The sequence below is a fragment of the Leptonychotes weddellii genome, chromosome 10, assembly GCF_054177405.1.
Source record: "Leptonychotes weddellii isolate Sample4059 chromosome 10, ASM5417740v2, whole genome shotgun sequence".
NCBI classification, from domain to species: Eukaryota; Metazoa; Chordata; class Mammalia; order Carnivora; family Phocidae; genus Leptonychotes; species Leptonychotes weddellii.
This window is the reverse complement of record NC_138378.1, coordinates 42,167,192-42,188,758: the sequence shown is the minus strand read 5'-3', so window position 1 is coordinate 42,188,758 and position 21,567 is coordinate 42,167,192. Positions and strand designations below refer to the sequence as shown.

General features: G+C 42.5%; 2 protein-coding genes across 2 annotated transcripts in view; one reads left to right on the top strand and one right to left on the bottom strand.

Annotated features, from left to right (window-relative positions):
- LOC102736490 (cystatin-C) overlaps nucleotides 1–14,781 on the top strand; it is a 52,624-nt gene extending 37,843 nt beyond the window's left edge. Inside the window, exon 3 of the mRNA XM_081833274.1 lies at nucleotides 14,771–14,781. Coding sequence (XP_081689400.1) covers nucleotides 14,771–14,773 — 3 coding nt within the window. The 3' untranslated portion in view covers nucleotides 14,774–14,781. The remainder of the gene's footprint in view (nucleotides 1–14,770) is intronic.
- On the bottom strand, nucleotides 798–8,973 carry CST8 (cystatin 8). Its single transcript, XM_006742939.3, has 3 exons — nucleotides 7,937–8,973; nucleotides 4,929–5,042; nucleotides 798–999 (listed from the first exon to the last, which is right to left on the bottom strand). Exons 1-3 carry the CDS (start codon nucleotides 8,210–8,212, stop codon nucleotides 916–918), a joined length of 474 nt encoding a protein of 157 aa, XP_006743002.2. The 5' UTR covers nucleotides 8,213–8,973; the 3' UTR covers nucleotides 798–915.
- Nucleotides 14,782–21,567: the final 6,786 nt, after the last annotated feature.

The window sequence follows — 21,567 nt, the reverse complement described above, 5'->3', positions numbered from 1 at the left end:
CATCTTCTTTATCCATTCATCTGTCAATGGACATCTTGGCTCTTTCCACAGTTTGGCTATTGTGGACATTGCTGCTATAAACATCGGGGTGCACGTACCCTTTGGATCCCTACATTTGTATCTTTGGGGTAAATAACCAATAGACTGACTTATTTTTAATGATTATTTTCTTCAAGAGAATTTCATCTCCTGCTATCATCCATGTTTGCTTACTTCCTTCTTCACATTTTCCATCTCTGTCTCTCTCTCTTTCTCAATCCATCTCTCTATCTCTCTACACACACACACACACACACGTGCGTGCACATACACACGAACAACACAACTTATTCTGAAGGCGTTATTGCCCTTTGCCTCTCTTGGTGTGACCATTGTTGACATTTACAGGAGAAGAAACACAAGTTCCCTAATTCACAGAGACCCCACAGGGGAAGACTGTTTCTTCTGCAGGAGTTCTCCCAGCCCAGGTGACCTGTGGACTCAGAACTCTCAGGAAGAAGGAGCCTCGGGCCAAAAAGGAGGCTTCCAGAAGGAACCTGTTGAGTTAGCACCCACTGTCTTCAGACCACTGGAAGGGGTTATGACCCAATCAAAAAGGAATCCCTCCTCAGATTTGCAGTGGGGAATGGAATCAGACCTTACTCCATCCTTTGTACTCAGGGACAAACTTATTCCTGGTGGTGGGTCACCAAGTTGGGCAAGGTCAAGGGGCTTCCCTTGAGGCCAAAAAAAAAAAGAAAAAAGAAAAAGGAATTGGACATACCCATCTTTTGTTACCACCTAATAAGAAACTAGGAAACAAAATAGGCAGAGAGGCTTGCATGAGGAAACCACATTGGTAACACGGTGCGTGCCATTTATCTCTTCACAGAAAAAGGTAGAGATGGTGGTGGTGGGGTGATGCTCCAGAATCCCCTAAGCATCCACACACTGCTTCTTCATCACCATGAATTCACCATTCCAGGGGAGTGCTCCGACCAAAAAACTGCACATTACTTTCTGAAAAAGACCACACCACAACAAAATCAGTAATGCCAAAAAAGAGGGGGAAAAATGTCCTGTTGCTAGCTGGAGGATGGGTCATCAGCCATCAATGAATGCTCCTAGGAATCCCCTAGACCTTTACAGCCATCAGCAGATACCTGGAGGGGTCTCTGTTCCCATAAGAACCAGGGACAGACAGCAAATACTAACAATCATCATGTTTTTCTGGAAGATCAGATGCAAACTTGATTTTGTTTTTAATTCTAATATTTTCTATAATGTAAATAAAGCAATTCTGTCAGATATAAACTAATATATGTTATCTTAATAATTAAATAATGTCTTTTAAGTCTAATAATGTCTTTTGTTCTAATAACAAGAGCAATTCGGAGGGCTCTAGGGCCTACCAGCTGTTATTCCAAAGAGCCCGTCTCTCCATTTCAAAATACCATAGAAATGGCAAATGAAATATTCTATGTGTGTGTGATAGATGGATGGATGGATGGATGGATGGATGGATGGATGGATGGATAGGAAGGTAGGTAGATAGATAGATAAATAGCTAGATAATAGAAAAATCTAGCTAGTTAGATAGATAGCTGGATAATACATATATAGCAGTCCTGGAAAAACAGCAAAGAGCATCTTAAATAATTGGAAACATTGAGATGCTATTAGGAGTCAGAGAAAAGAAAGCCTGGTCTCTGCTGAGTTTTGGACGCATGCAAAGGAGGATTATGCAGGTCTTTCTCCCCCCAGAAACCCACAAAAAAACACCAAATCAAGAGGGTTTTATAGGCAAATTACACAAAACCTTGGCAACCCAAAGCTCTTGTGGTCCCTAAACTGATCCAGAACACACACACAAAAGATGGAAAGTCCTCATTCTCATTATACCAGACCAGAAAAATCCTGAAACCAAAATATAACAGAGGAATAAATTATAACTCAAACTCCCCTAAAACAAAAATCCTAAAAAAAAAAAAAAAAAATACTGGCAAATGAAAGGCATTTGCGTATTAAACAATTGCTATCCCTAACACAGTGTTTCCCAGACTTTCCCAGTGATACGAAATATGTGGGGTGTCTGCACCTGGAAATTCTGATGGAATAAATTTGGAATGAGGCCATGGAACATGTGTGTGTGGTTTCACCACATGCTCCAAGTGATTCTTTTTTTTTAATTTTATTTTTAAGTAATCTCTATACCCAATGCAGCGTTCAAATTCACAACCCTGAGATCAAGAGTTGCACACTCCACTGACTAAGCCAGCCAGGCGCCCCTGATTCTTAAAATCAGGGAAGATTAAGAGTACTTAATGTATATAATTCCTATATAAAAATCCCTTAAAAAAAGTGGCATATTGAATTTCACCATATTCTAAAAGACAAGGGTGGACATAACCCATCATGCCCAACAGAATGGTTCCCACAAAGAAAGGTGGCAAGAAGAAGGGACTGTTCTGCCATCAGTGAGTTGACCAGAGAATATACCATCCATGTTCACAGCACATCTATGGAGAAGCCTTCAAGAAGTGTGCCCCCAGGGCACTCAGGGAGAGCTAGAAATTTGCCGTGAAAGGGATGGATGTGCATACTGACACCAGGCTCAACAAAGCTGTCTGGCCCAAAGGAGTAAAGAATGTCCCATGCCACATCTGTGTGCAGTTGTCCAGAAAATGCAATGAAGACAGACATTCCCTGAACAAGCTTATACACTGAGGTACTAGGTACTTGTCACCACTTTGAACAACCTGCAGTCAGTCAACGTGGATAAGAACTAACTAAGGCAATCCAAGCAATAAGATCCCCCCCTAAAAAACCATCTTCCAGATATGTAAGAATGACAAAACATTAGTGAATCTATTACTTTATTTCACTAATGGGTCAAAGAAGAACAATTATTTAGTATACTTGGTAGATGCTGGAAGAATAATTGATAGAAGAAACATAATTTAAAAAATAACTCTTGGCTGTCCATCAACAGATGAATGGATAAGAAGATGTGGTATATATATACAATGGAATATTATGCAGCCATCAAAAAATGAAATCTTGCCATTTGCAACAACATGGATGGAACTAGAGGGTATTATGCTAAGCAAAATAAGTCAATCAGAGAAAGACAAGTATCATGTGATCTCACTGACATGAGGATTTTGAGAAACAAGACAGAGGATCATAGGGAAAGGGAGGAAAAAATGGAACAAGATGAAACCAGAGAGGGAGACAAACCATAAGAGACTCCTAATCTCAGGAAACAAACTGAGGGTTGCTGGAGTGGAGAGGGGTGGGAGGGATGGGGTAGCTGGGTGATGGACACTGGGGAGGGTATGTGCTACGGTGAGTGCTGTGAATTGTGTAAGACTGATGAATCACAGACTTGTACCCCTGAAACAAATAATACATTATATGTTAACAAAATTTAAAAAAAGAAAGAAAAAAAATAACTCTTGGCAAACGGAATTGGAGGAATTCCAGAAATCAGCACTTGATATAATATTTTATAATAGGATATAAATACTGAAAGCACTGCCATCAAAGCTGGGAATAAGAAAAACTGCCCAGCATTATTACTCTTCAGCTTTATTCCAAAGACTTGGAGAGAAAAAAAAAAAAAAAAAACTGTTTTCATTATTGGTAAGTGTGTGCTTAAAAACGTGCACCTTAAAATTTGGGATGGTCCATGGAAACCTTAGATAAGTGAGCTCCTTCAGGACAATTCTCTTTAATTCTTTTTAAGATTTTCTACAACCAGGTAAAAAGCAACAACTTTTCTATAATCCCAATGGGTCCAGTAGAAAATATAAATTTGAACCAACCATACTTCTACTAATAGTAAAAAATAAACAAAAGTAACATAAAAGCCACATGGCATAAAGACATGCTCCCTGCTTAAATGTTTGTCCTGATGGCTATCTGCTGTTAACTGGAAATGATCGGATTTATAAAGTTTGAGCATACAGAGGCAGTTTTAATGAAACATACTGGAAGTGCACTTTGTTAATAGGCCCTTGCAATTTCCTGTGGCAAGGCTATATGAAGCAGTGGTTCTCAAAGTATGGTCCCACAGCCAACAGCAGCTTGTTAAGAATGCAAACTTTTGGTTCCCAATCCAGACCTACTGAGTCCAAAACTCTGCAGGTAGGACCTGGCCATCTGGGTTTATTGAGGCTTATTACCTCAATAAATAAATTACCTTCCAGGTAATTCTGATGCCTGCTCACATAAAGAACCACTGGTGTAAACAAAAGCAAAGACACATCTCTTGGGCAAACCTGCAGAAAGCCTTCACCAATATCACACTAAGGACTTAGATGAATCTGGGGTTCTCCCCACCTCTGAGATCAGAAATATGGGCTTGAGGCTAAAAGCCCCTGGCCCAGGTCAGCCCTTTGGTGGGGGTCTTTGGGCTTTTCCATGACCTTCCTGGAAATCATGGTTGAGCCTGGCAAGAATCAACTGTAACTCTGGGGGGATGGGAACAATATCTGGCCTAGTCACTGCTTAATCTCTAGCACCCAAAATACCACCTGGTGCATAGTAAGCTTTAATACATAGCTGAGTGGATGAATGAGTTTCCTTTCGTGCCTTCACAAAGATGAGCAGCTCTGCGGCCAGCAATGGCTAGGTTGCTCATCTGGGTCCAAGAGGACACTTTCAATGAATAGTGTTGTCAAGTTTTCCTGCACCAAAAGGCCAGAGTGGATGAAGCCCTTGCAATAAGAGTGACCCTGACAGCATTCTGCCCCTAGGATGAGGTGTAAGGAAAGGCTCAGAGGGGTTCATCATATTCCCTTGTTCTCTACCCTCTGCTCTAAAGCCCACTTCCGGGGCAAAACTTTGGGAGTAATCCAGACCTCAGAGAGAGGATACAGGCACCTTGAGTTCTTCTATCTAGGGCTCAGAGCAGCCAAGACTATCACAGAATGTTGATCACCTACCTTTTCCAGTTTAGAGTTCTCTTGAATGGCACAGTTTTCAGTACTATTTGAAAACTTTCTGCAATTGCTGCGGCCAATTTCAACATCAATAAAGTATTCCAAACGATCTGTAACCTGTCAATTAACATGGTGCAATTTTATTCAAAAGATTTTTATTTTACTTTTTTAAAGTTTTAGCCAAAAAAAAAAAATCTAAAAAACACTCTCCCCCTCATCCTCTCTCCCTATCTCCTACTCCCGATCCCCTCTTTCCAACATACCTTTAGAGGAAGGCCTGGATTCCTCTGTATACTGATAGCAGTTGGACCCTGGAAACCATTCCCCGGAGCTATATCCTAGGGGAAAAGTCTCCTTTCCAGTGTGGGGCCCCAATGAAGGTGAAACCTTCTAATTCCATTTTCTGTCCCAAAGTCCAGGGCATGCCGCATGCTCCATGAAGGATCAGGGAGAAGGATGAGGTCACCAGAACCATCAGCTCTCCTGGGCCTGAGATATTACAGGTTCCCACAGGCCAGAAGAAAGGACAGGCCCTGCGGCCACATTGGATGCTCCTCCCTGATTCCTTTTCCACAACCCCCTCAGAGTCTGTTATCTGGTGACATTTCCTGCTTTGGAGGGCTTCTCCACAACCTCAGCAAGCAGTCCTTAAAGGGCCCATGCCGGCTGGAGTTGGTCTTGCTGTTCTCTGTTGAGTGTTTAGTAAGCAGAGAAGCAGTGGGTTTACAGCAAGGCATCAGTAGTTTCTGAACTCATTAATGGCTGAGTGTGGTTAAGGCCACTCAAGAAGCTCATTTAAATCAGCTTTCATCTGGTTTTAAGAGATTACAGCAGGAGACAAAAGGGGTATCTTTCCTCATTGCTATCTTCAAGCCTTTAATAAAATTGTATTACATTTTAGCTACATTCCAAAGAATTAACAAGGTGACTCTGGCCTGCCATGGGGGAGAAGCTGGTTAGTTGACATCAAGAAGAGACTGGCAGAGCTGCCCGTTGGGTTGGAGAGTTAAGTTGGGTACCTTCAAGGCCCTGAATGGTCTAGTCCCTGCCCACCTCTCTGTCCAGTCACATTGGCTCCTTTGAGTTGCTGAATGGGCCATGCCCCTTCCCAGTGGCAGCCAGCTATGCGTAACTGCTCTTCCCAACCCCTGTGCAGCCCCCCAATCCTCCTGGGCTCCCCTCCTGTAACAGATGCTGTGAGTGGTGTCCATGTCCTTTGCTCTTCCCAAACACACTGCCACTTCCTGGGGCTCCCTGCCTGGAGGTTTCCTGACCAGCAAGAGCCAAGAGTAGTTCTTAGCCAACAATGGATGGGAGTTGATGGGTAAGCAACTGAGCTTCCCTCCTGCAGGGTGGCCAAACTCTGAGGCAGGCTCTGCATCCTTTCCCGAGGCCCCAGGGAGGCCCATTGCGGTCATCTGCACAGTAACTCACTCTGTTCTGGCCACTTCCCTGACTTCTCGCCCTTCTCATCCAGCCTCCTGGTGCTTACTGGGATGGCCTCCCAAATAAACTACTGGCACTTGAATTCTAGCATTGGGATCTGTTGTGAGAAACCTAAACGAAAACACTTCCCACCAGTATCCTTCACCTGATTCCCTCCTAGTCTGCCCTCGGGTTTGGCACCAATATCACTCCCTAGAGAGGTGGTTCTTTGCCTTGACTGTGTATTGGGATCACCTGGAAAGTTTTAACACCTACTGATACCTGGGTCCTACCTAGAGATCCTCATTTAATTGGTGACGGTGAGGCCAGTGCAGTAGGACATTTGCAAGCTCCTCAGGTGAGAGCCTATCTGAGGAACCCTTCCTCTGACCTCCGGACTCCTGGGTACCACGCCACCAGGTCAGATGCCCCAGCTCTCATTCCGGGTTTGGCACTGTTTCTTTCTGATTAGACTGCTGGCTCCCTAGGAGTGTGATTATTTCTGTCCATCTCACCACCCCATGTACATCCGCTGGCATAGGGCTGCTTGGGAGAAACTCGCTGAATATGTGTGCTACTTGAATACCAAAGAGAGACAACTGCAAAGGGGTCTGGAGAAGTTACAAGAGACAGAATCCATCCCCCTACTTCAAAGGGATGCAAGAGTTCCCAGGGGGATTGTGCAGCATGCCAGTCAATAAACAGAGCGCCATCAGCATGATATACTGGAAATACGGGCTGTTGGTTCACAAGGTCCCAAAGGGAGGGGGTCATAAGTGCCAACATGTACACTGGCTCAGTTCCTGCAAATGGACACACCATATGGAGAATATAAAAACTGAAGTCAACTCTGCCAACAAGGACCTCTCTGCTGAGTACCCTTACAATTCACTCCTGCAAGTTTCATGGTGGAATTACAAACCACATCACCAACCCACAGACTGAGGATGGTACAGTCAGCTCAGTTCTAGCTCTGGGGGCTTTTTCTTGATCATGGCATGCAGGACCACATGATGTAAGCTCCGGGAAGCATCATTCTCAATGGAATCCAACTAAGCAATGCTTCCTAGCCTTGGGCCATGCATGACCCTGCGGGGAGGGATACATTTTTATGAACATAGAATCAGAATGTCTCCACTTCTACTAAACAAATGTTGGATTCAAAGAATTATAGACTATAGGAGGAGAGACTTTATTACCTACACATTAGATAAGCCGCATGTCTCTTTTCAACCGCACAATCTACGTTATGTGGATAAATTGAAATGTTGTCCATGGCAGCATTATTGCAAAATATTCATGGCACTCAATTTGTCTCCCAGCCCTAGCAAATACAAATCATGAACATGTGATTTGCAGTTTGGAGTTTACATGAGTTAGCACACATAAAGTACTTAGAGCAACAGTGGAAGCATATATAGAAAGTGCAGTGATGTCACAGTGATCTGCAAATGTGTAAGTGCTTGATCACTCACATATTTAGGACTTTTATATATCATTGTTTTTCTCCCATGCCCACCCTCTCAGTCCAGCTTCAATCTCTCCCACCATAGGCACACATGCATGGTGTGAGGGAACACCTTTACCTGCAGCTGGACTTGTACTGTCTTGACCACCTGGAAGAGGTACTTATCCTCACTCTCTTTGTTGTATTCTTGCATGGCAAACCAGAGACACTGCTTCACGTTGGCATTTGAGGAATTGATCACTTTCAATTCCCTCAATACCTTGACCTTATTCTTGCCTGGGTCTGTGCTGGCCACCAGGGCCACCAAAATGGTGAGCAGGAGCAAGCAGGACCCCCAGGATCTAGTCATGATCCCTCCGTCCAGGGACACAAGTGAGCCTCCTCGTCCTCCCATGGCTGGAGCTTCAGGTGGGGTGGGATGGATGTGGTCGCTGCAGGTTCAAAGATCTAAAACAGCTTCAGCCCAGCTGGATTCAAGAAAGAACTATTAGGTTCACCCTTTAGGGCTACCCCTGTCTCCAAGGAAATCAACCCACAAGAAACCAGTTAAAGAGTCCCCGTTACCAGCCATCCGCCCTCCATCCCCCGGATGTGGTCTGCAATTTCATGGAGAACACTTAGACCCAGGTCTGCCAGGACCTACCCGGGTCACCTCACCGCCCACTCCTGGTTCTGCACCTCAGCCTGTAAGATGTGACTGTGAAAAGTGTTGCTGCCCCAAGTTTTCCTGGCCCCGGCTCTCTGGGGACTTCCCAACCTGCCGTACCCACTGGCTGCCCCCTCTTCCTTGTGTAGTTGGCTGTGGCCCACACCCCAGCCGTGGTTCTCCTGGGTCTCTAGCACTCAGTTTGTGCCTAAGCCCTGGTCAGGGGTCTCCCTCAGTCCTGAACTCTGCTCTGCCCATGCCCCTGTAGGCAGGGCACACTTTGTGATGTAATCCAGCACCTGTGACACAGCCACTGTCCTCCAGTGCAGACAGCTCACACACAGCAGGCAAGCTGTGGGGACCACCCAGAGGTCTCCTGCCCACCTGTGCAGTGACCCCAGCTTCCCAAATGCCTGGCCTCTGGACCACTCTGTTTGGACCAATAGCATCTCCCTCTGCCGTCCTGCAAGGGTGAGGGTCACCCAGCCAACCTGATGGCCGAACCTGTGCCTTAGCGGGAGGGGGCCCATGCATCCCCTGAGCTCTTGGAAATTCTGCTTCTCTGTGAAAATCCCAAATCAATGTCCAGCAAGTTCCTGGAGGGGCCGAGAGGTGGGCATTGGTTCCAGGGCCAGAAGATTGATGGGCTCTTGACCATGAGAAGTGGCAATATATAGGAAACAATATGCAGGTATAAGTCTGCCTGGCAGGTTGTAAATTGTTGCAGTGTGAATATACCATATTGTATTTTAACTGCCTATTAATGGATGTTTTGTTTCCCATTTACAGCTGTTACAAACAGTACTGTAGTGGACAATACTTTTCCAATATCTTTGTGAAATTACCCAGGTATTTCTGTATAATAAACGACTAGATGGAAAATTGATGCAAAAGCTTCACTTAAATTAAAATTTAGTATATATTGCCCAACTGTTAATCACGTATTAATAATGTATTAATGATTTTGAAATTTTGCTACATGTTAAAAGCACCTGGGGAGTTTTAAGAAGGACCTAGGCCACTCCAACCAATAAAATCAATCTTGGGCGAGGGCCCAGCGAAGAGGAAGCCATCCCAGGTTCCAGTGTGTAGCCATGTCTGAGAACCAGTGTGCTGCATTTGTCCTCTTGAGTATCAATATACACGTGAACCAGGAGAAAAAACACTAAAAATGATCTTCGTAAATAAAAACTTTTATTAAAAAATGCAAGTCATCTTGATCACACTTTATGTGCACCCACATCTTCAACCACATCTCTAATAGCCTCTCCCACCGCACCAAGGACCAAGTGGCACCCTGCCTCTACACCCAGGCCCAGCCTCCTTACCAGGGCTTGATATTCCCTCACCTCCACCCAGAGGCTCAGCCACCTGCAAGTCTCAATATGAATGTCACTGCCTCCACCCAAATCTAAAGTGTCTCTCCCACCTACTCCCAGCTACTCTTGCCTACCCTCACCTATTCCCAGCTACTCCCCTCTACTCCTAGCTACTCCCCCTACTCTCACCTACTCCCACCTATCCCCAACTACTCCTGTCTATTCCCAGCTATTCCCACTTACTTCCAGCTACTCCCAGCTACTCCTGCAAGAGTCATTCATTGCTCCTCAGGCCAAGCGGATAATTAAGGACCAACCCCAAAGACATAGCCCAGTAGACAGGGAGCCCACTTCAGAAGGTCTTTGGAGCAAGGAGTCCCACCACCCCAGGTCCCACTGAGCCTGTGTTGCTAGAGTAACTCCATAAACTACCCCTTAACCCTTTCTTAATTAATTGCCAAGTTCAAAACATCTGTTTGATTTTCTCTGACTCTAGGTGCATTTGAGTTTTTTGTTTGCTTGTCTTTTTCTTTTCTTACAAACCCTAGTGGCCCAGAGTTTGCTTAAACATTATCCTTTCCTTTGTTCATGACACACCTGGCATTGGTTCATGTGTGGCTGTATAAGACAGCGAACAACCCACAATCCATCACCTAAACCAAGAGCCAGAATATTATCAATATCTGACAATATGTGCTCCTTTGTTATCCAGGACACCCCGTATCATCCCCGCCTTTACTCAAGAGTTTAATCACCAGTGTCTGCATACCTGACATGCTCAGTTTTGCTCGGTTTTGTACTCTATAAAAGGGTATCTACCACAGTGTATATAAGACTCCTGGGACTTAGATTTTTACATTCAGCTTTATATAACCAAGTGTTACAGACTGAGTCATTGCTGCAATCCTCCAAGCTCTCCTGTTTAAGAATACTTCCTCTGTACCCTCTGCAGTGACTTCTCAGGGCCTCCCCTAGAGTGGATGGAATATATTTCTCCATTCATGTGATGGGTTTGAGCATATGGCTGGTTTACCACTGTGCAGTAGAGGCAGAAGTGACCATGTGTCAGGATAATGGTGAGATGTGAAGACATACTGCATTTGTCCACTTGTCCTCAGGTGATTTTCCAAGGTAAGGGGTGCCCAGGGATGTAGTCTGAGAATGTGCTATGTAGGAATACCTAGTCTGGACTCCAGAACAATGTTCTGAACCCACCTGAAAGTGAGTCCACGTGCATCAACCTAAAGTGAAGCCACAGCAGCACACCTCCTAGAGCAGTGTAGTGTAAGTGCCTGATGTAAAGTTTATTGATTGTAATGTAAGTAATATATGGAGCTATTGACTTCCAAGGCATTCATTTCAAAGATGTCTACCTCAAACAAACACTGCAGCTTTAGGACACAGCTACTAGCAAACAATAAGATAAGGAAGCAGGCCACCCCACCCATGAATGTCTCTTTTTCAGAAAGCCCTGGGTGACTTAGATACCTGACCATGTGCGTGACCCTGCTTCTCCCTTCCTATGCTCCACCTCTTGCTCTTTTTTTTTAAGTTTTTTTTTTAAATTTATTTAAGTAACCTCTACACTCAACATGGGGCTCAATCTCACGACCCTGAGATCAAGAGTCACACACTCTTCCAACTGAGCCATCCAGATGTCCCTCCACTTCTGGCTCTTATACTTTAAATTCACTGATAAAGAGTGAACCCATAAAACCCTGGATACCCCACCCTCAGCCTCTAATAAAGGTGAAGCCCCAGGTCTGTGCTCTCTCTCTCTCTCTCTATTGAGACCTCACTGTACCAGGGAGGTGTACCATGTACCCACTAGGACTTGTGAGTAAATAAATTTTGTTTTCCAAAGTTCCCTGATGGTTTTGCTGAGGTGTGTCTTGCTATTATAATTGAACCATAAGGACCAGTCCAACCACATTATCCTGGTGCGGCATAGGGGGAATATCTGTGGGGCTTGCTATTAGAAAAGACAGGCCCAAGTGTTGCCTCAAGCAACACTGTGAATAGGCTGACAACTGTCAACCAAGCTACAGTCAGCCTTCAGACCCATACACCAGATAATGGATGCTTGTTTTGGTTCACTACAAGGGTAAGGAATAAGTTAGTATACAGCATTTCTTTGCCAAGAGCTGACTAGTACACTAAAATACACCCAATTAAAACAGTATTGCTGTGTGTTCCCACTTCTGCAGACGTTGGCACTTCTACTTTTCTCCTTTACATCAGTTCATTTTTCTCTTTCTTATCTTGTCCTCTCTTGCTGCCTTCTGAGAGCATTTCCCAGACAGCTTGTCCACCCCGTGATTCACTCCTCTCGTGTCCATCTTAATACCCTATCCATTTCCCTGCTATACCTATTCACTCCTTGGGTTTTTTATATCTAGTATTTCCATGTGATTCTTTTTTTCTTCTTTTTTTAAAATAAATGTTTGTCTTTTTTTTCATATTATGAAACTTTCTTTACCTTCTTAAACATTTTATCTTGTTTGTTTTAAATTTTTTAGCAATCTTTTCTGACAATTCTGCTTCAGAAGGTATATTATAGAGCAGGGATCAGCAAACTTTTTCTGTAAAGAAGCAAATAGAAAATATTTTATGCTTGGCAGCCCATGTGGTCTCTAAGAATTTCTCAGCTGAACCACTATAACATGAAAGCCACCAGAGGCAATATGCCTCTGTTCCAATAAATAAGTATGTCTGCTCCAATAAAATTATTTATAAAAACATGCTGTGGGCCAGATTTGGTCCATGGACCATAGTTTGATCATTCTTATTTAGAGTATTAAGTTGAACCACAGGGAATTGCTAATATTTGACTGGTACTGATCTATAAAAATAGTGGTTTTGTATGGTTTGGCTTAATAATTGTACTCCTCAGGTATTTAGTTATTTTGGCCTGCAAGTCCACATTCCCCCGAGATATATCAGCTGCTCTGTCTGGAATTGTGACCTGGATTAAGACTCTAAATTGACTGAATTTAAGGAAGAGAGAGGGGATGCATCCCAGAGTATGAAGGCCCAGGGACCCTAGAGGCTTCATCAATCACCTCCTTTGCTGCCACCCCGCCAAGCAATGCCTGCAGTGAGGGATTCACCCTTAAATTCTGATGAGGCAACCTTAAGAGCAGCAGGCCCCTTAAAATGCAATCCACTTGTTTTGGTTTTCTGTTGCTGCTGTAACACATTACCACAGACTGAGCAGCTTAAAATAAACAACACAGATTCATTATCTTACAGGTCTGGAGGTCAGAAGTCCAGAACAACTTTCACTGGGCTGAACTCAAAGTACAGGCAGGGCTGCACTCCTTCTGGAGACTCTACAGGGAAATGCATTTTATTTTCTTTTCCAGCTTCCAGAGGCTGCCTAAATCTTTTGGTTCAGTGCCCCTTCCTCCATGAAGCCTCTTCAAATCTCTCTCTATATATCACCTTCTTTCTCTCTCTCTGTCAAGCTCTATCTCCCCTCTGCTGCTTCCATCTTCACATCTCTGTCTCTGACTCTGATTCTGAGCCTCCTGCCTCCCCCATTATAAGGACCTTTGTGGTTACAGTGGACCTACCCATATAATCCAGAATAATCTCCCCATTTCAAGATTCTCCATTGCATTTGCAAAGTCCTACATGCAAAATGCATTCACCCCAAGCCAACATTCCCACCAGGAATCCATTACACTACCACACCAGGAGATTTGGGGTAGGCTACATAGCTGCCTGGAAGTAGACCCTTGATTTTCCACTGGTTTTCACCAACTCCTCTTTCTGGAAAGAATCTTGCTGTGTTCTTAACGCAATCCCTGGTACCTGCAACCTTGGAGGATGCTGCCAATTTCTGTGGTGGAAAGGTAAATAACGATTACCACAAAACATGAGTAAACCTATAGCCTCCAGTCACCCCAGGAGTCTCACATAGTTTTTGTTTTCTTATGCTTTGCTAGTTTACTAGAATCTAAGTTTTTCTCATTTCTGTAATCTTTCTAGCATGGATCCTAGGAGCGAGCCAGCAGCTTATGGTAGTTTACCAGCTTGGCTGGATGTGGGAGCCAGAGGGGTAAAAAAGCATGAAAATGGTCTTGAAGTTAAATGAGCAATAACCACAAGAATAAAAACAGAATGGAACCATCAGGAGAAACTTCAATTTACCCATTGAAAAGCATATTAGGAGGGCAAAAACATAAAATGAAAAAATACAATGAATGCAAGTATTGAAAATGGCAGAGAAGATATGTAGTATAATAGTAATAAAAGTAGCTCACTAAATAAAATGTCAAAATTCACAGATTGGATTTTTTAAAAGGACCCACAGCATGTTGTCTCTACAAAAGATATATTTAAGACAAAAAGACACAGAAAAAATAAAAATAAAAGGATAGAAAAATATTTAGGCAAATATGAAGCAAAAAAAAATTAGAGCATCAATCTTAATAAACGACAAAATAGGGATTAAAACCAAAAAAAAGAGTCATAAGAAACTGTGGTAGAGAGAACTCTAAGATGACCCCCAGGATATACCCCCTGGTATATACACCCTGCATAATCCCCTCCCATTGATTGTGGGTAGGACATGTAAATATAATGGGATACTAGTCCTGTGATGAGGTTGGGTAATATGGCGAAGAGGAAGACATTTTGAAGAAGTAATTAAGATCCCTAATCAGAGATCTTTAAGATAATACAAAGGGACCTTCTCCTGGAGAGAGCTGACCTAATCAAACAAGTCCTTTAAAAGAGGGTCTAGAGAGGATTTTCACTTTCAGGATGGTAGAATAAAGAGCTGCATGGATCCATTACTCATAAAGTATGAGAAACCCAAACTAGCCCCAAAAATCTTGCAAAAAAAAAAAAAAGACAAAGTTGGAGAGCTGACACTTTCCAATCTCAAATTTTACTCCAAAGCTACAATAATCCTAACAGTGTGGTCCTGGCATAAGGATAGACATATAGCTCAATGGAATGGAACTAAGAGTCCTTAGAGTAAACGCTCATATTTTATAGTTATTGAGTTTTGACATGGGACCCAAGACAATTCAATAGGAAAAGAAAAATTTTTCAACAAGTAGTGCTGGGGCAACTTGATATCCACATGAAGAATGAAGTTGGAATCCTACCACACACCATATACAAAAATTAACTCAAAATGGATTAAAGACCCAAATGTAAAAACTAAAATAAAACCCTTAAAAGAAAACATGGGTGTAAATATTTGTGACCTTTGATTAGGCAACACTTTCTGAAGCATGATACCAAAAGTACAAGCACCCAAATTAAAAATAGATAAAAGGACTTAATCAAAATGAAAAACTTTTGTGTTTCAAGAGACATTATCAAGAAAGTGAAAAGACAACCCACATAATGGCAGAAAAACTTTGAAAATCATCTATGACTTAAGAGATTTGGAATATATAAAAAATACTACAACTCAATAATAAAAATACAAATAACCCATTAAAAGATGGGCAAAATATCTGAATAGACATCTCTGCAAAGAAGATATGCAAATGTCCAATAAACACATGAGATGTTCAACTTTATTAGCCATTGGGAATATGCAACTCAAAGCTGCAATGAGCTATCACTGCATATCACTGGGATGACTAGAATAAAAAAGATGGATTATTTCAAGTCTTGGCAAGCATGTAGAAAAATTGGAATCCTCATACACTGCTAGTGGAAGGGTAAAGTGGTGCAACCACTTTGGAAAACAATCTGGCAGTTCTTCAAATAATTAAAGAATAGAATTACCATACATTCCAGCCATACTACTCCTAGGAATATACCCAAGAGAAAAATTATGTCTGCACAAAAATGTATATGCAGCACTATTACTCGTGATTAATGAAAAGTGGAAACAACCCATATATCTATCAAGTAAAGAATGGATAAAATATAATGTGGTATAGCCACACAATAGAATATTATTAAGCAATAAAAAGAAATGAAGTACTGATTACATGCTATAGCATGAATGAACCCTGGAAGCATTAGGTTAAGTGAAAGATGCTAAGTTATTAATATTGTATGATTCCATTTATGTGAAACATCCAGAGTAGGCAAATCTATACAGACAGAAAGTTAGTTGCTGATAGGGCTGGGGCAGAGGAATATTGGGAACTGGAGGATGATACCTAAGGAGTGTGGCATTTCTTTTTGTGGTAATGAAAATATTCTAAGATTGATTCTGGTGACGGATGCACAACTTTGTGAATATAGTAAAATCCATTGAATTGCACATGTTAAATGAGTGCATTGTATGGCATATGGATCATATCTCATGAAAGCTGGGTTTGTTTTTTTGTTTTTTGTGTGTTTTTTTGGAAAAAACAAAAAGATAATCTAGAGGTAAAAGAAAAGAGGCAGCAGAGACACTTGTCTATTGGCCTTGAAAGAGCAAATGCTCATGTTGAGTGGAAGACCATGTTGGCAGAAGACAGCAGCCTCTAACAGCTGAGAGCCTCAGTCCTACAACCGCAGGAAGTGAATTCTGCCAACTACCACATGAGCTTGCAGGAGGACTCCATCTTGGGTGAGTCCCCAGTCTTGTCCAACACTTGGACGCAGCCTGGAAAGACCCTGAACAGAGGACCCAGATAAGTCTGACCCACAGATACAATGAGATAATAAATGAGTATTGTTTTAAGCTTCTAAATGTGTGGTTATTTGTAGCATAGCATAGAAAAACTAATAAAGGAACAAAAATGGACAAAAGACAAAAATATAACAAGAAGATACACTCATCAAAATATTTATAAGCCTAGCAATAGCCTAACACACACCTGGCAAGAAATGAGACAACTGCAGGGGAAAGCAGGTAAAGGTGGTCAGCTTTTTATCTGATTAATCTGAAGCAAAAAGTTGATAGATCAAGAAGCCCAAAAACAAGCAGAGATCAAAAGCCTGAAGAATACATTAACAAGTTCTAGTATGAACTGCCACACTCCACATTAAAACTCACAAAATTTAGGATGTCTATTCAACAAAAGATACTATTCACAAAAGTCAATAAAGACTTTTGCCAAATCTGAGACTAAGAAATGAACTAATGTTGTGAGCCAGGCATTGTCAGAGGGAAAACCTAGCAGTCTGAGCATATCAAAAGATATTCAAACCCACTGGTAACCAAAGAAGTGAAAATAGGTATCACCAGTGAAATGGATTACTCCTTTTCACCTACTAGGCTATCAAAGATGAGAAAGCTAGATGAGACTGATCACAGGGACACAGGAGGGCTTCTGCACATCTAGGGAGTGTGAGAACTGGTGCTTCCATTCTGGAGAATAAATTGAGGGTGTGCAAAGCCCAAGACACAACAATTCTGATCCTGAGTACCAGTCCAAGGAATTTCTCAGGACATCCATAAAGAACCTAAAGGAAGATGTTCACTGCAGCAGATTTGATGCAGGAGTCAAAAACCACCTGGGGGTAAAGGAAATGTGGGTAAGATGGTGGACACCTCCCCACAAAGCACAATGCAGAGGTTGGAAGCTAGACTGGATGTATACAGAGAAGATTCATTCTTACTTCCAAGAGTCTAAGATTCCAAGAATGGATCTTTTAAAAGACAATACTAACAGGAAAATGTCAAATTCAAAAGAAGATATATAACACAACCCAATTAAATAACTATTATGGACACAAAACAATACTACCCACTCTTCCAGAAAACCGATGTAAAGGCACACACAAAAGTCATGAGAATGATTGCCTAAAAAGAGGGGCAGGGGACTAGAGTAGGTGTGGAAAAAAAAGACAGTGAATGAATGAATGAATGAATGGCAAGCAGGCAAACCAGAGAGGACCCCAGGGTTCTGGAGAGGGTGAGGGGGCAGGACTAGGAGTGGAAAAGTACTGAGAACTGAGTCAGAGTGGAGACAGGTGTCAAGTGCCCCTCCTCCATGAAGAGGTCCCCCTATGCAGTGTCTCTTGAGCATCTTCTCCATGGGAGGGAGGGGCATGTGAGTCCCTGCCTTAAATTCTTTCCACAGAATACAAAATGTGTGCATGAGGCTGGTGGGGAAGGCCAGCCTCCCCCTTAAACCTGCCAGGTGAGCCTTTATAATTACCTGCAGCCTGAAAAATTACTCATACCAGTGTGGCCTGGAACCATCTCCTCAGAGAGGAGCCCCTCAGAAGTTTCTCTCCCTCTGCAACACATCCTCCAACTCCATCCACCTTAATCTCCAGGTCACTTCAAGGAGAAAGCCAATACAGAGGACAGGGAGAGTTCACAGAAACAAGGGAAGCTTCTTCTGATCTCTGGAAGTCTCTAACATTTTCTTATTGATTGATTTCCAGCCTAATTTCATCATGGTCATGGAATGGTCTGCAAGGTGTCAGGCCTGTAAATTTTGTTAAGAATTACTTTGTGGTACACAATTGATCAATTCTGGAAATATTTCATGTGCACTTGAAAAGAGCATGTATTGGGGCACCCGAGTGGCTCAGTTGGTTAATCGTCTGATTTTTTATTTCGGCTCAGGTCATGATCTCAGGGTTGTGAGATTGAGCCCTGCGTTGTCAGGCTCCACAATGGGTGTGGAGCCTGCTTAAGATTCTCTCTCTCCCTCTCCCTCTCCCTCTTCCCCTTCCCCCCCTCTAAAAAAAAAAGAAACAAAGAATGAAAGAAACGAGCATGTATTCATGGTCAATGTTTGAGTGGTGTTCAGTACAAGTCAAGGACAAGTTGATATGTCTCTATGGGAACTTCAGAACTTGGCTGATGTCCTGTTCAGCTGAGTTTTATCAGCTCCTGTGGTTTGTCTTTGTACTCTATCTGTGATTGTGGATTTGATTATCTTTCCTTTTTATTCATTCTGTTTCTGCTTTGAGTATTCTGAGATAGGTACCTACACACTTAGAGTTGTTATATCTTCCTAGTAAATAATATTTCCATCAGTAAAATGTCCACCTTTATTTCAGCACTGCCTCTTGTCTTAGAGTTTATTTTATGGAGTCTTAGTACTGTTACACTGACATTTTTTGGTTGGCATTGACATAATATACTTTAATCTGTTCTTATTTTCCCATATCTCTGTGTTCTTATATTTGAGATGTGTTTCCTTTTAGTTTTGCCTTCTTGTATTTTTTCAGTGGTCAACTAACCATGTCTTTTAATTATAGTACACAATTCATTTACATCATCCTAGCCACATTGACTACTGTTCAGCTTTGTGCTACTATTTTCATGTGTACTAATTCTATATGTATTTAACAATCTTCAATACAATATCATGATTGTACATGTCAAAATATCATCTAGATTTATCCACATATTCATCCTCCTGATGTATTTGTTCTTTTCTTCCTACCATATTATTTTTCCACCTGGGCTTATTTTTCCTTCTGCCCAGAGAATTCCCTTTAGTCTTTATTTTAGAACAGTTCTGGCAACAAATACACTCCATTTTGCTTATTTAAAATAACTTGGTTTTGTATGCATTTTTAAAAATTTTATTATGTTATGTTAGTCACCATACAATACATCATTAGTTTTCAATGTGGTGATCCATGATCCATTGTTTTCATATTACACCCAGTGCTCCATGCAGTACGTGCCCTCCCTAATACCCATCACCAGCCTAACCCATCCCCTCACCCCCCTCCCCTCTAAAACCCTGTTTGTTTCTCAGAGTCCATAGTCTCTCATGGTTCATCTCTCCCTCCAATTTCCCCCCCTTCATTTTTCCCTTCCTTCTCCTAATGTCCTCCATGCTATTCCTTATGTTCCACAAATAAGTGAAACCATATGATAATTGACTTTCTCTGCTTGACTTATTTCATTTAGAATAATCTCCTCCAGTCCCATCCATGTTGATGTTAAAGTTGGGTATTCATCTTTTCTGATGGCTGAGTAATATTCCATTGTATATATGGACCACATCTTCTTTAACCATTCATCTGTTGAAGGGCATCTTGGCTCTTTCCACAGTTTGGCTATTGCAGACATTACTGCTATGAACATTGGGATGCATATGGCCCTTCTTTTCACTGCATCTGTGTCTTTGTATGCATTTTTTAGAGAGATTTTTGTTGCCCAAGGAACTGTAGGTCAATGGTTAATTTTCTTCAGTGGTTAGCAAGTGCATGACAATGTCTTCTGACTTTTTGTTGCTTCCTATCTGAGGTCAGCTAAAAGCCTGATGGTGGTTTATTTGAAAATAAGAGATCTTTTACCTCTGGCTGATTTTAAGATTTTTCTCCCTAAGTTTGATTTAGAACTCTTTTATGCTTGGTTGTGGGTTTCTTTTATTATATCCTGCTTAGGGTTTGTAACATTGCTTAAATCAATGGCTTTATGTCTTTGGTCAGTTCTAGAAAACTCAAGCTTTACATTTTCAAATACTGCTTCTGCCCCATTGTCTGCTTCTTCCCCCATGGGGCAGATCTCACCTCACCCTTCTCATGGTTCCCATCCTGCATCTGCTCTGGCCTGCCTCCCTGCTGTCTAAATCCCATGCAGGTTAACCTATCACATCATTCATTTCTGTTATATTTTTCAGTTTTAGAACTTTCTTTTTATTCTTTTTGGTAGCTTCTACTTTTCACCAGTATTACCCATCTTTTCTCCATAACTTATTCATCTTGAGGACATTAAAACCCCATATCTGATGACTGCACTGTTTAGACATTTTCAGGTTTGTTTCTATTATTAAATTTTGGTCTTGATTTACCCATCAAGTCTTGTCTTTTTTTCTTATTGTTTTTGACTGATTGCTGGACTTTCTGTGTTTTAAACATGTAGAACTAATTGAGGCTTTGCATGATTTAGAAAATATTTTACCTTGATCTGACAGCAATGCACAGGAGGTAAGCCATGGGGCAGGTCTATGTAAAATATAGACCATTTCAGAGATAATGTCATCATCTAAAGAGTAGATTCTGAAAGTGGGTGCAGCCAGGAGACTGGAGAAGAAAGAGAGATTGTACAGGGCCTAGGGGCACACAAGGAGGACATTGGGGCAGATGCTGAGGGATGACACCTGAGTGTAGGGCAGTTGAAGACAGAGGCAAGGGGCCAGTCTAATGAATGCGATGCTTCAGGACATTGATTTGTTGATTTTGATTCACTGATGGTATTGCTGGACTGACAATGTGGCCTCATAAGAGAGGACAAGAAAGCAGATAAACAATAGCAGTTTCTGTGGTGAGTGATTTGGTTAAGAAAATAATATTTGGGGGGGGCGGAGCAAGATGGCGGAGGAGTAGGAGACCCAGATTTCATCTCCTCTCAGGAATTCAGCTGGATAGGGATCAAACCATCTGAACACCTACAAACTCAACAGGAGATCAAAGAAAAGAATAGCAAGAACTCTCTCATCAGAAAAGCGACCACTTTCTGGAAGGTAGGACGGGCGGAGAAGTGAATCCGAGGCGACATTCGGGAGGATAGACAGCGGGGGAGGGGCCTCCGTCGGCCGTTTCTGGCAACTGATAGAACCACAGAGCACAAAATCGGAAGTTTTAAAAGTCTGCTCCGCTGAGGGATGTCACTCTGGTGGCTAAGTGGGGGGTGGAACCCTCCGGGACAGTGTGGTCTCAGGACCCTCAGGGTCACGGAAAGACCGGGGGTGCCTGAGTGTGGCAGAGCTCCCAGGTATCAGAGCGGGGAAGCCGGCTGCAGAGATGGAGCCCAGGCACGGGCTTTCAGTTCGGGGTTGCCATAAACCATGATCCGTGGCACAGTCGGGCCCCTGCTCCTCCAGCAGGGACCCAACAAGCGGCAGATCCGGGGAGACTCACCTTCCTCCCCCAGGAGGAACAGCACGGGAGCGCACC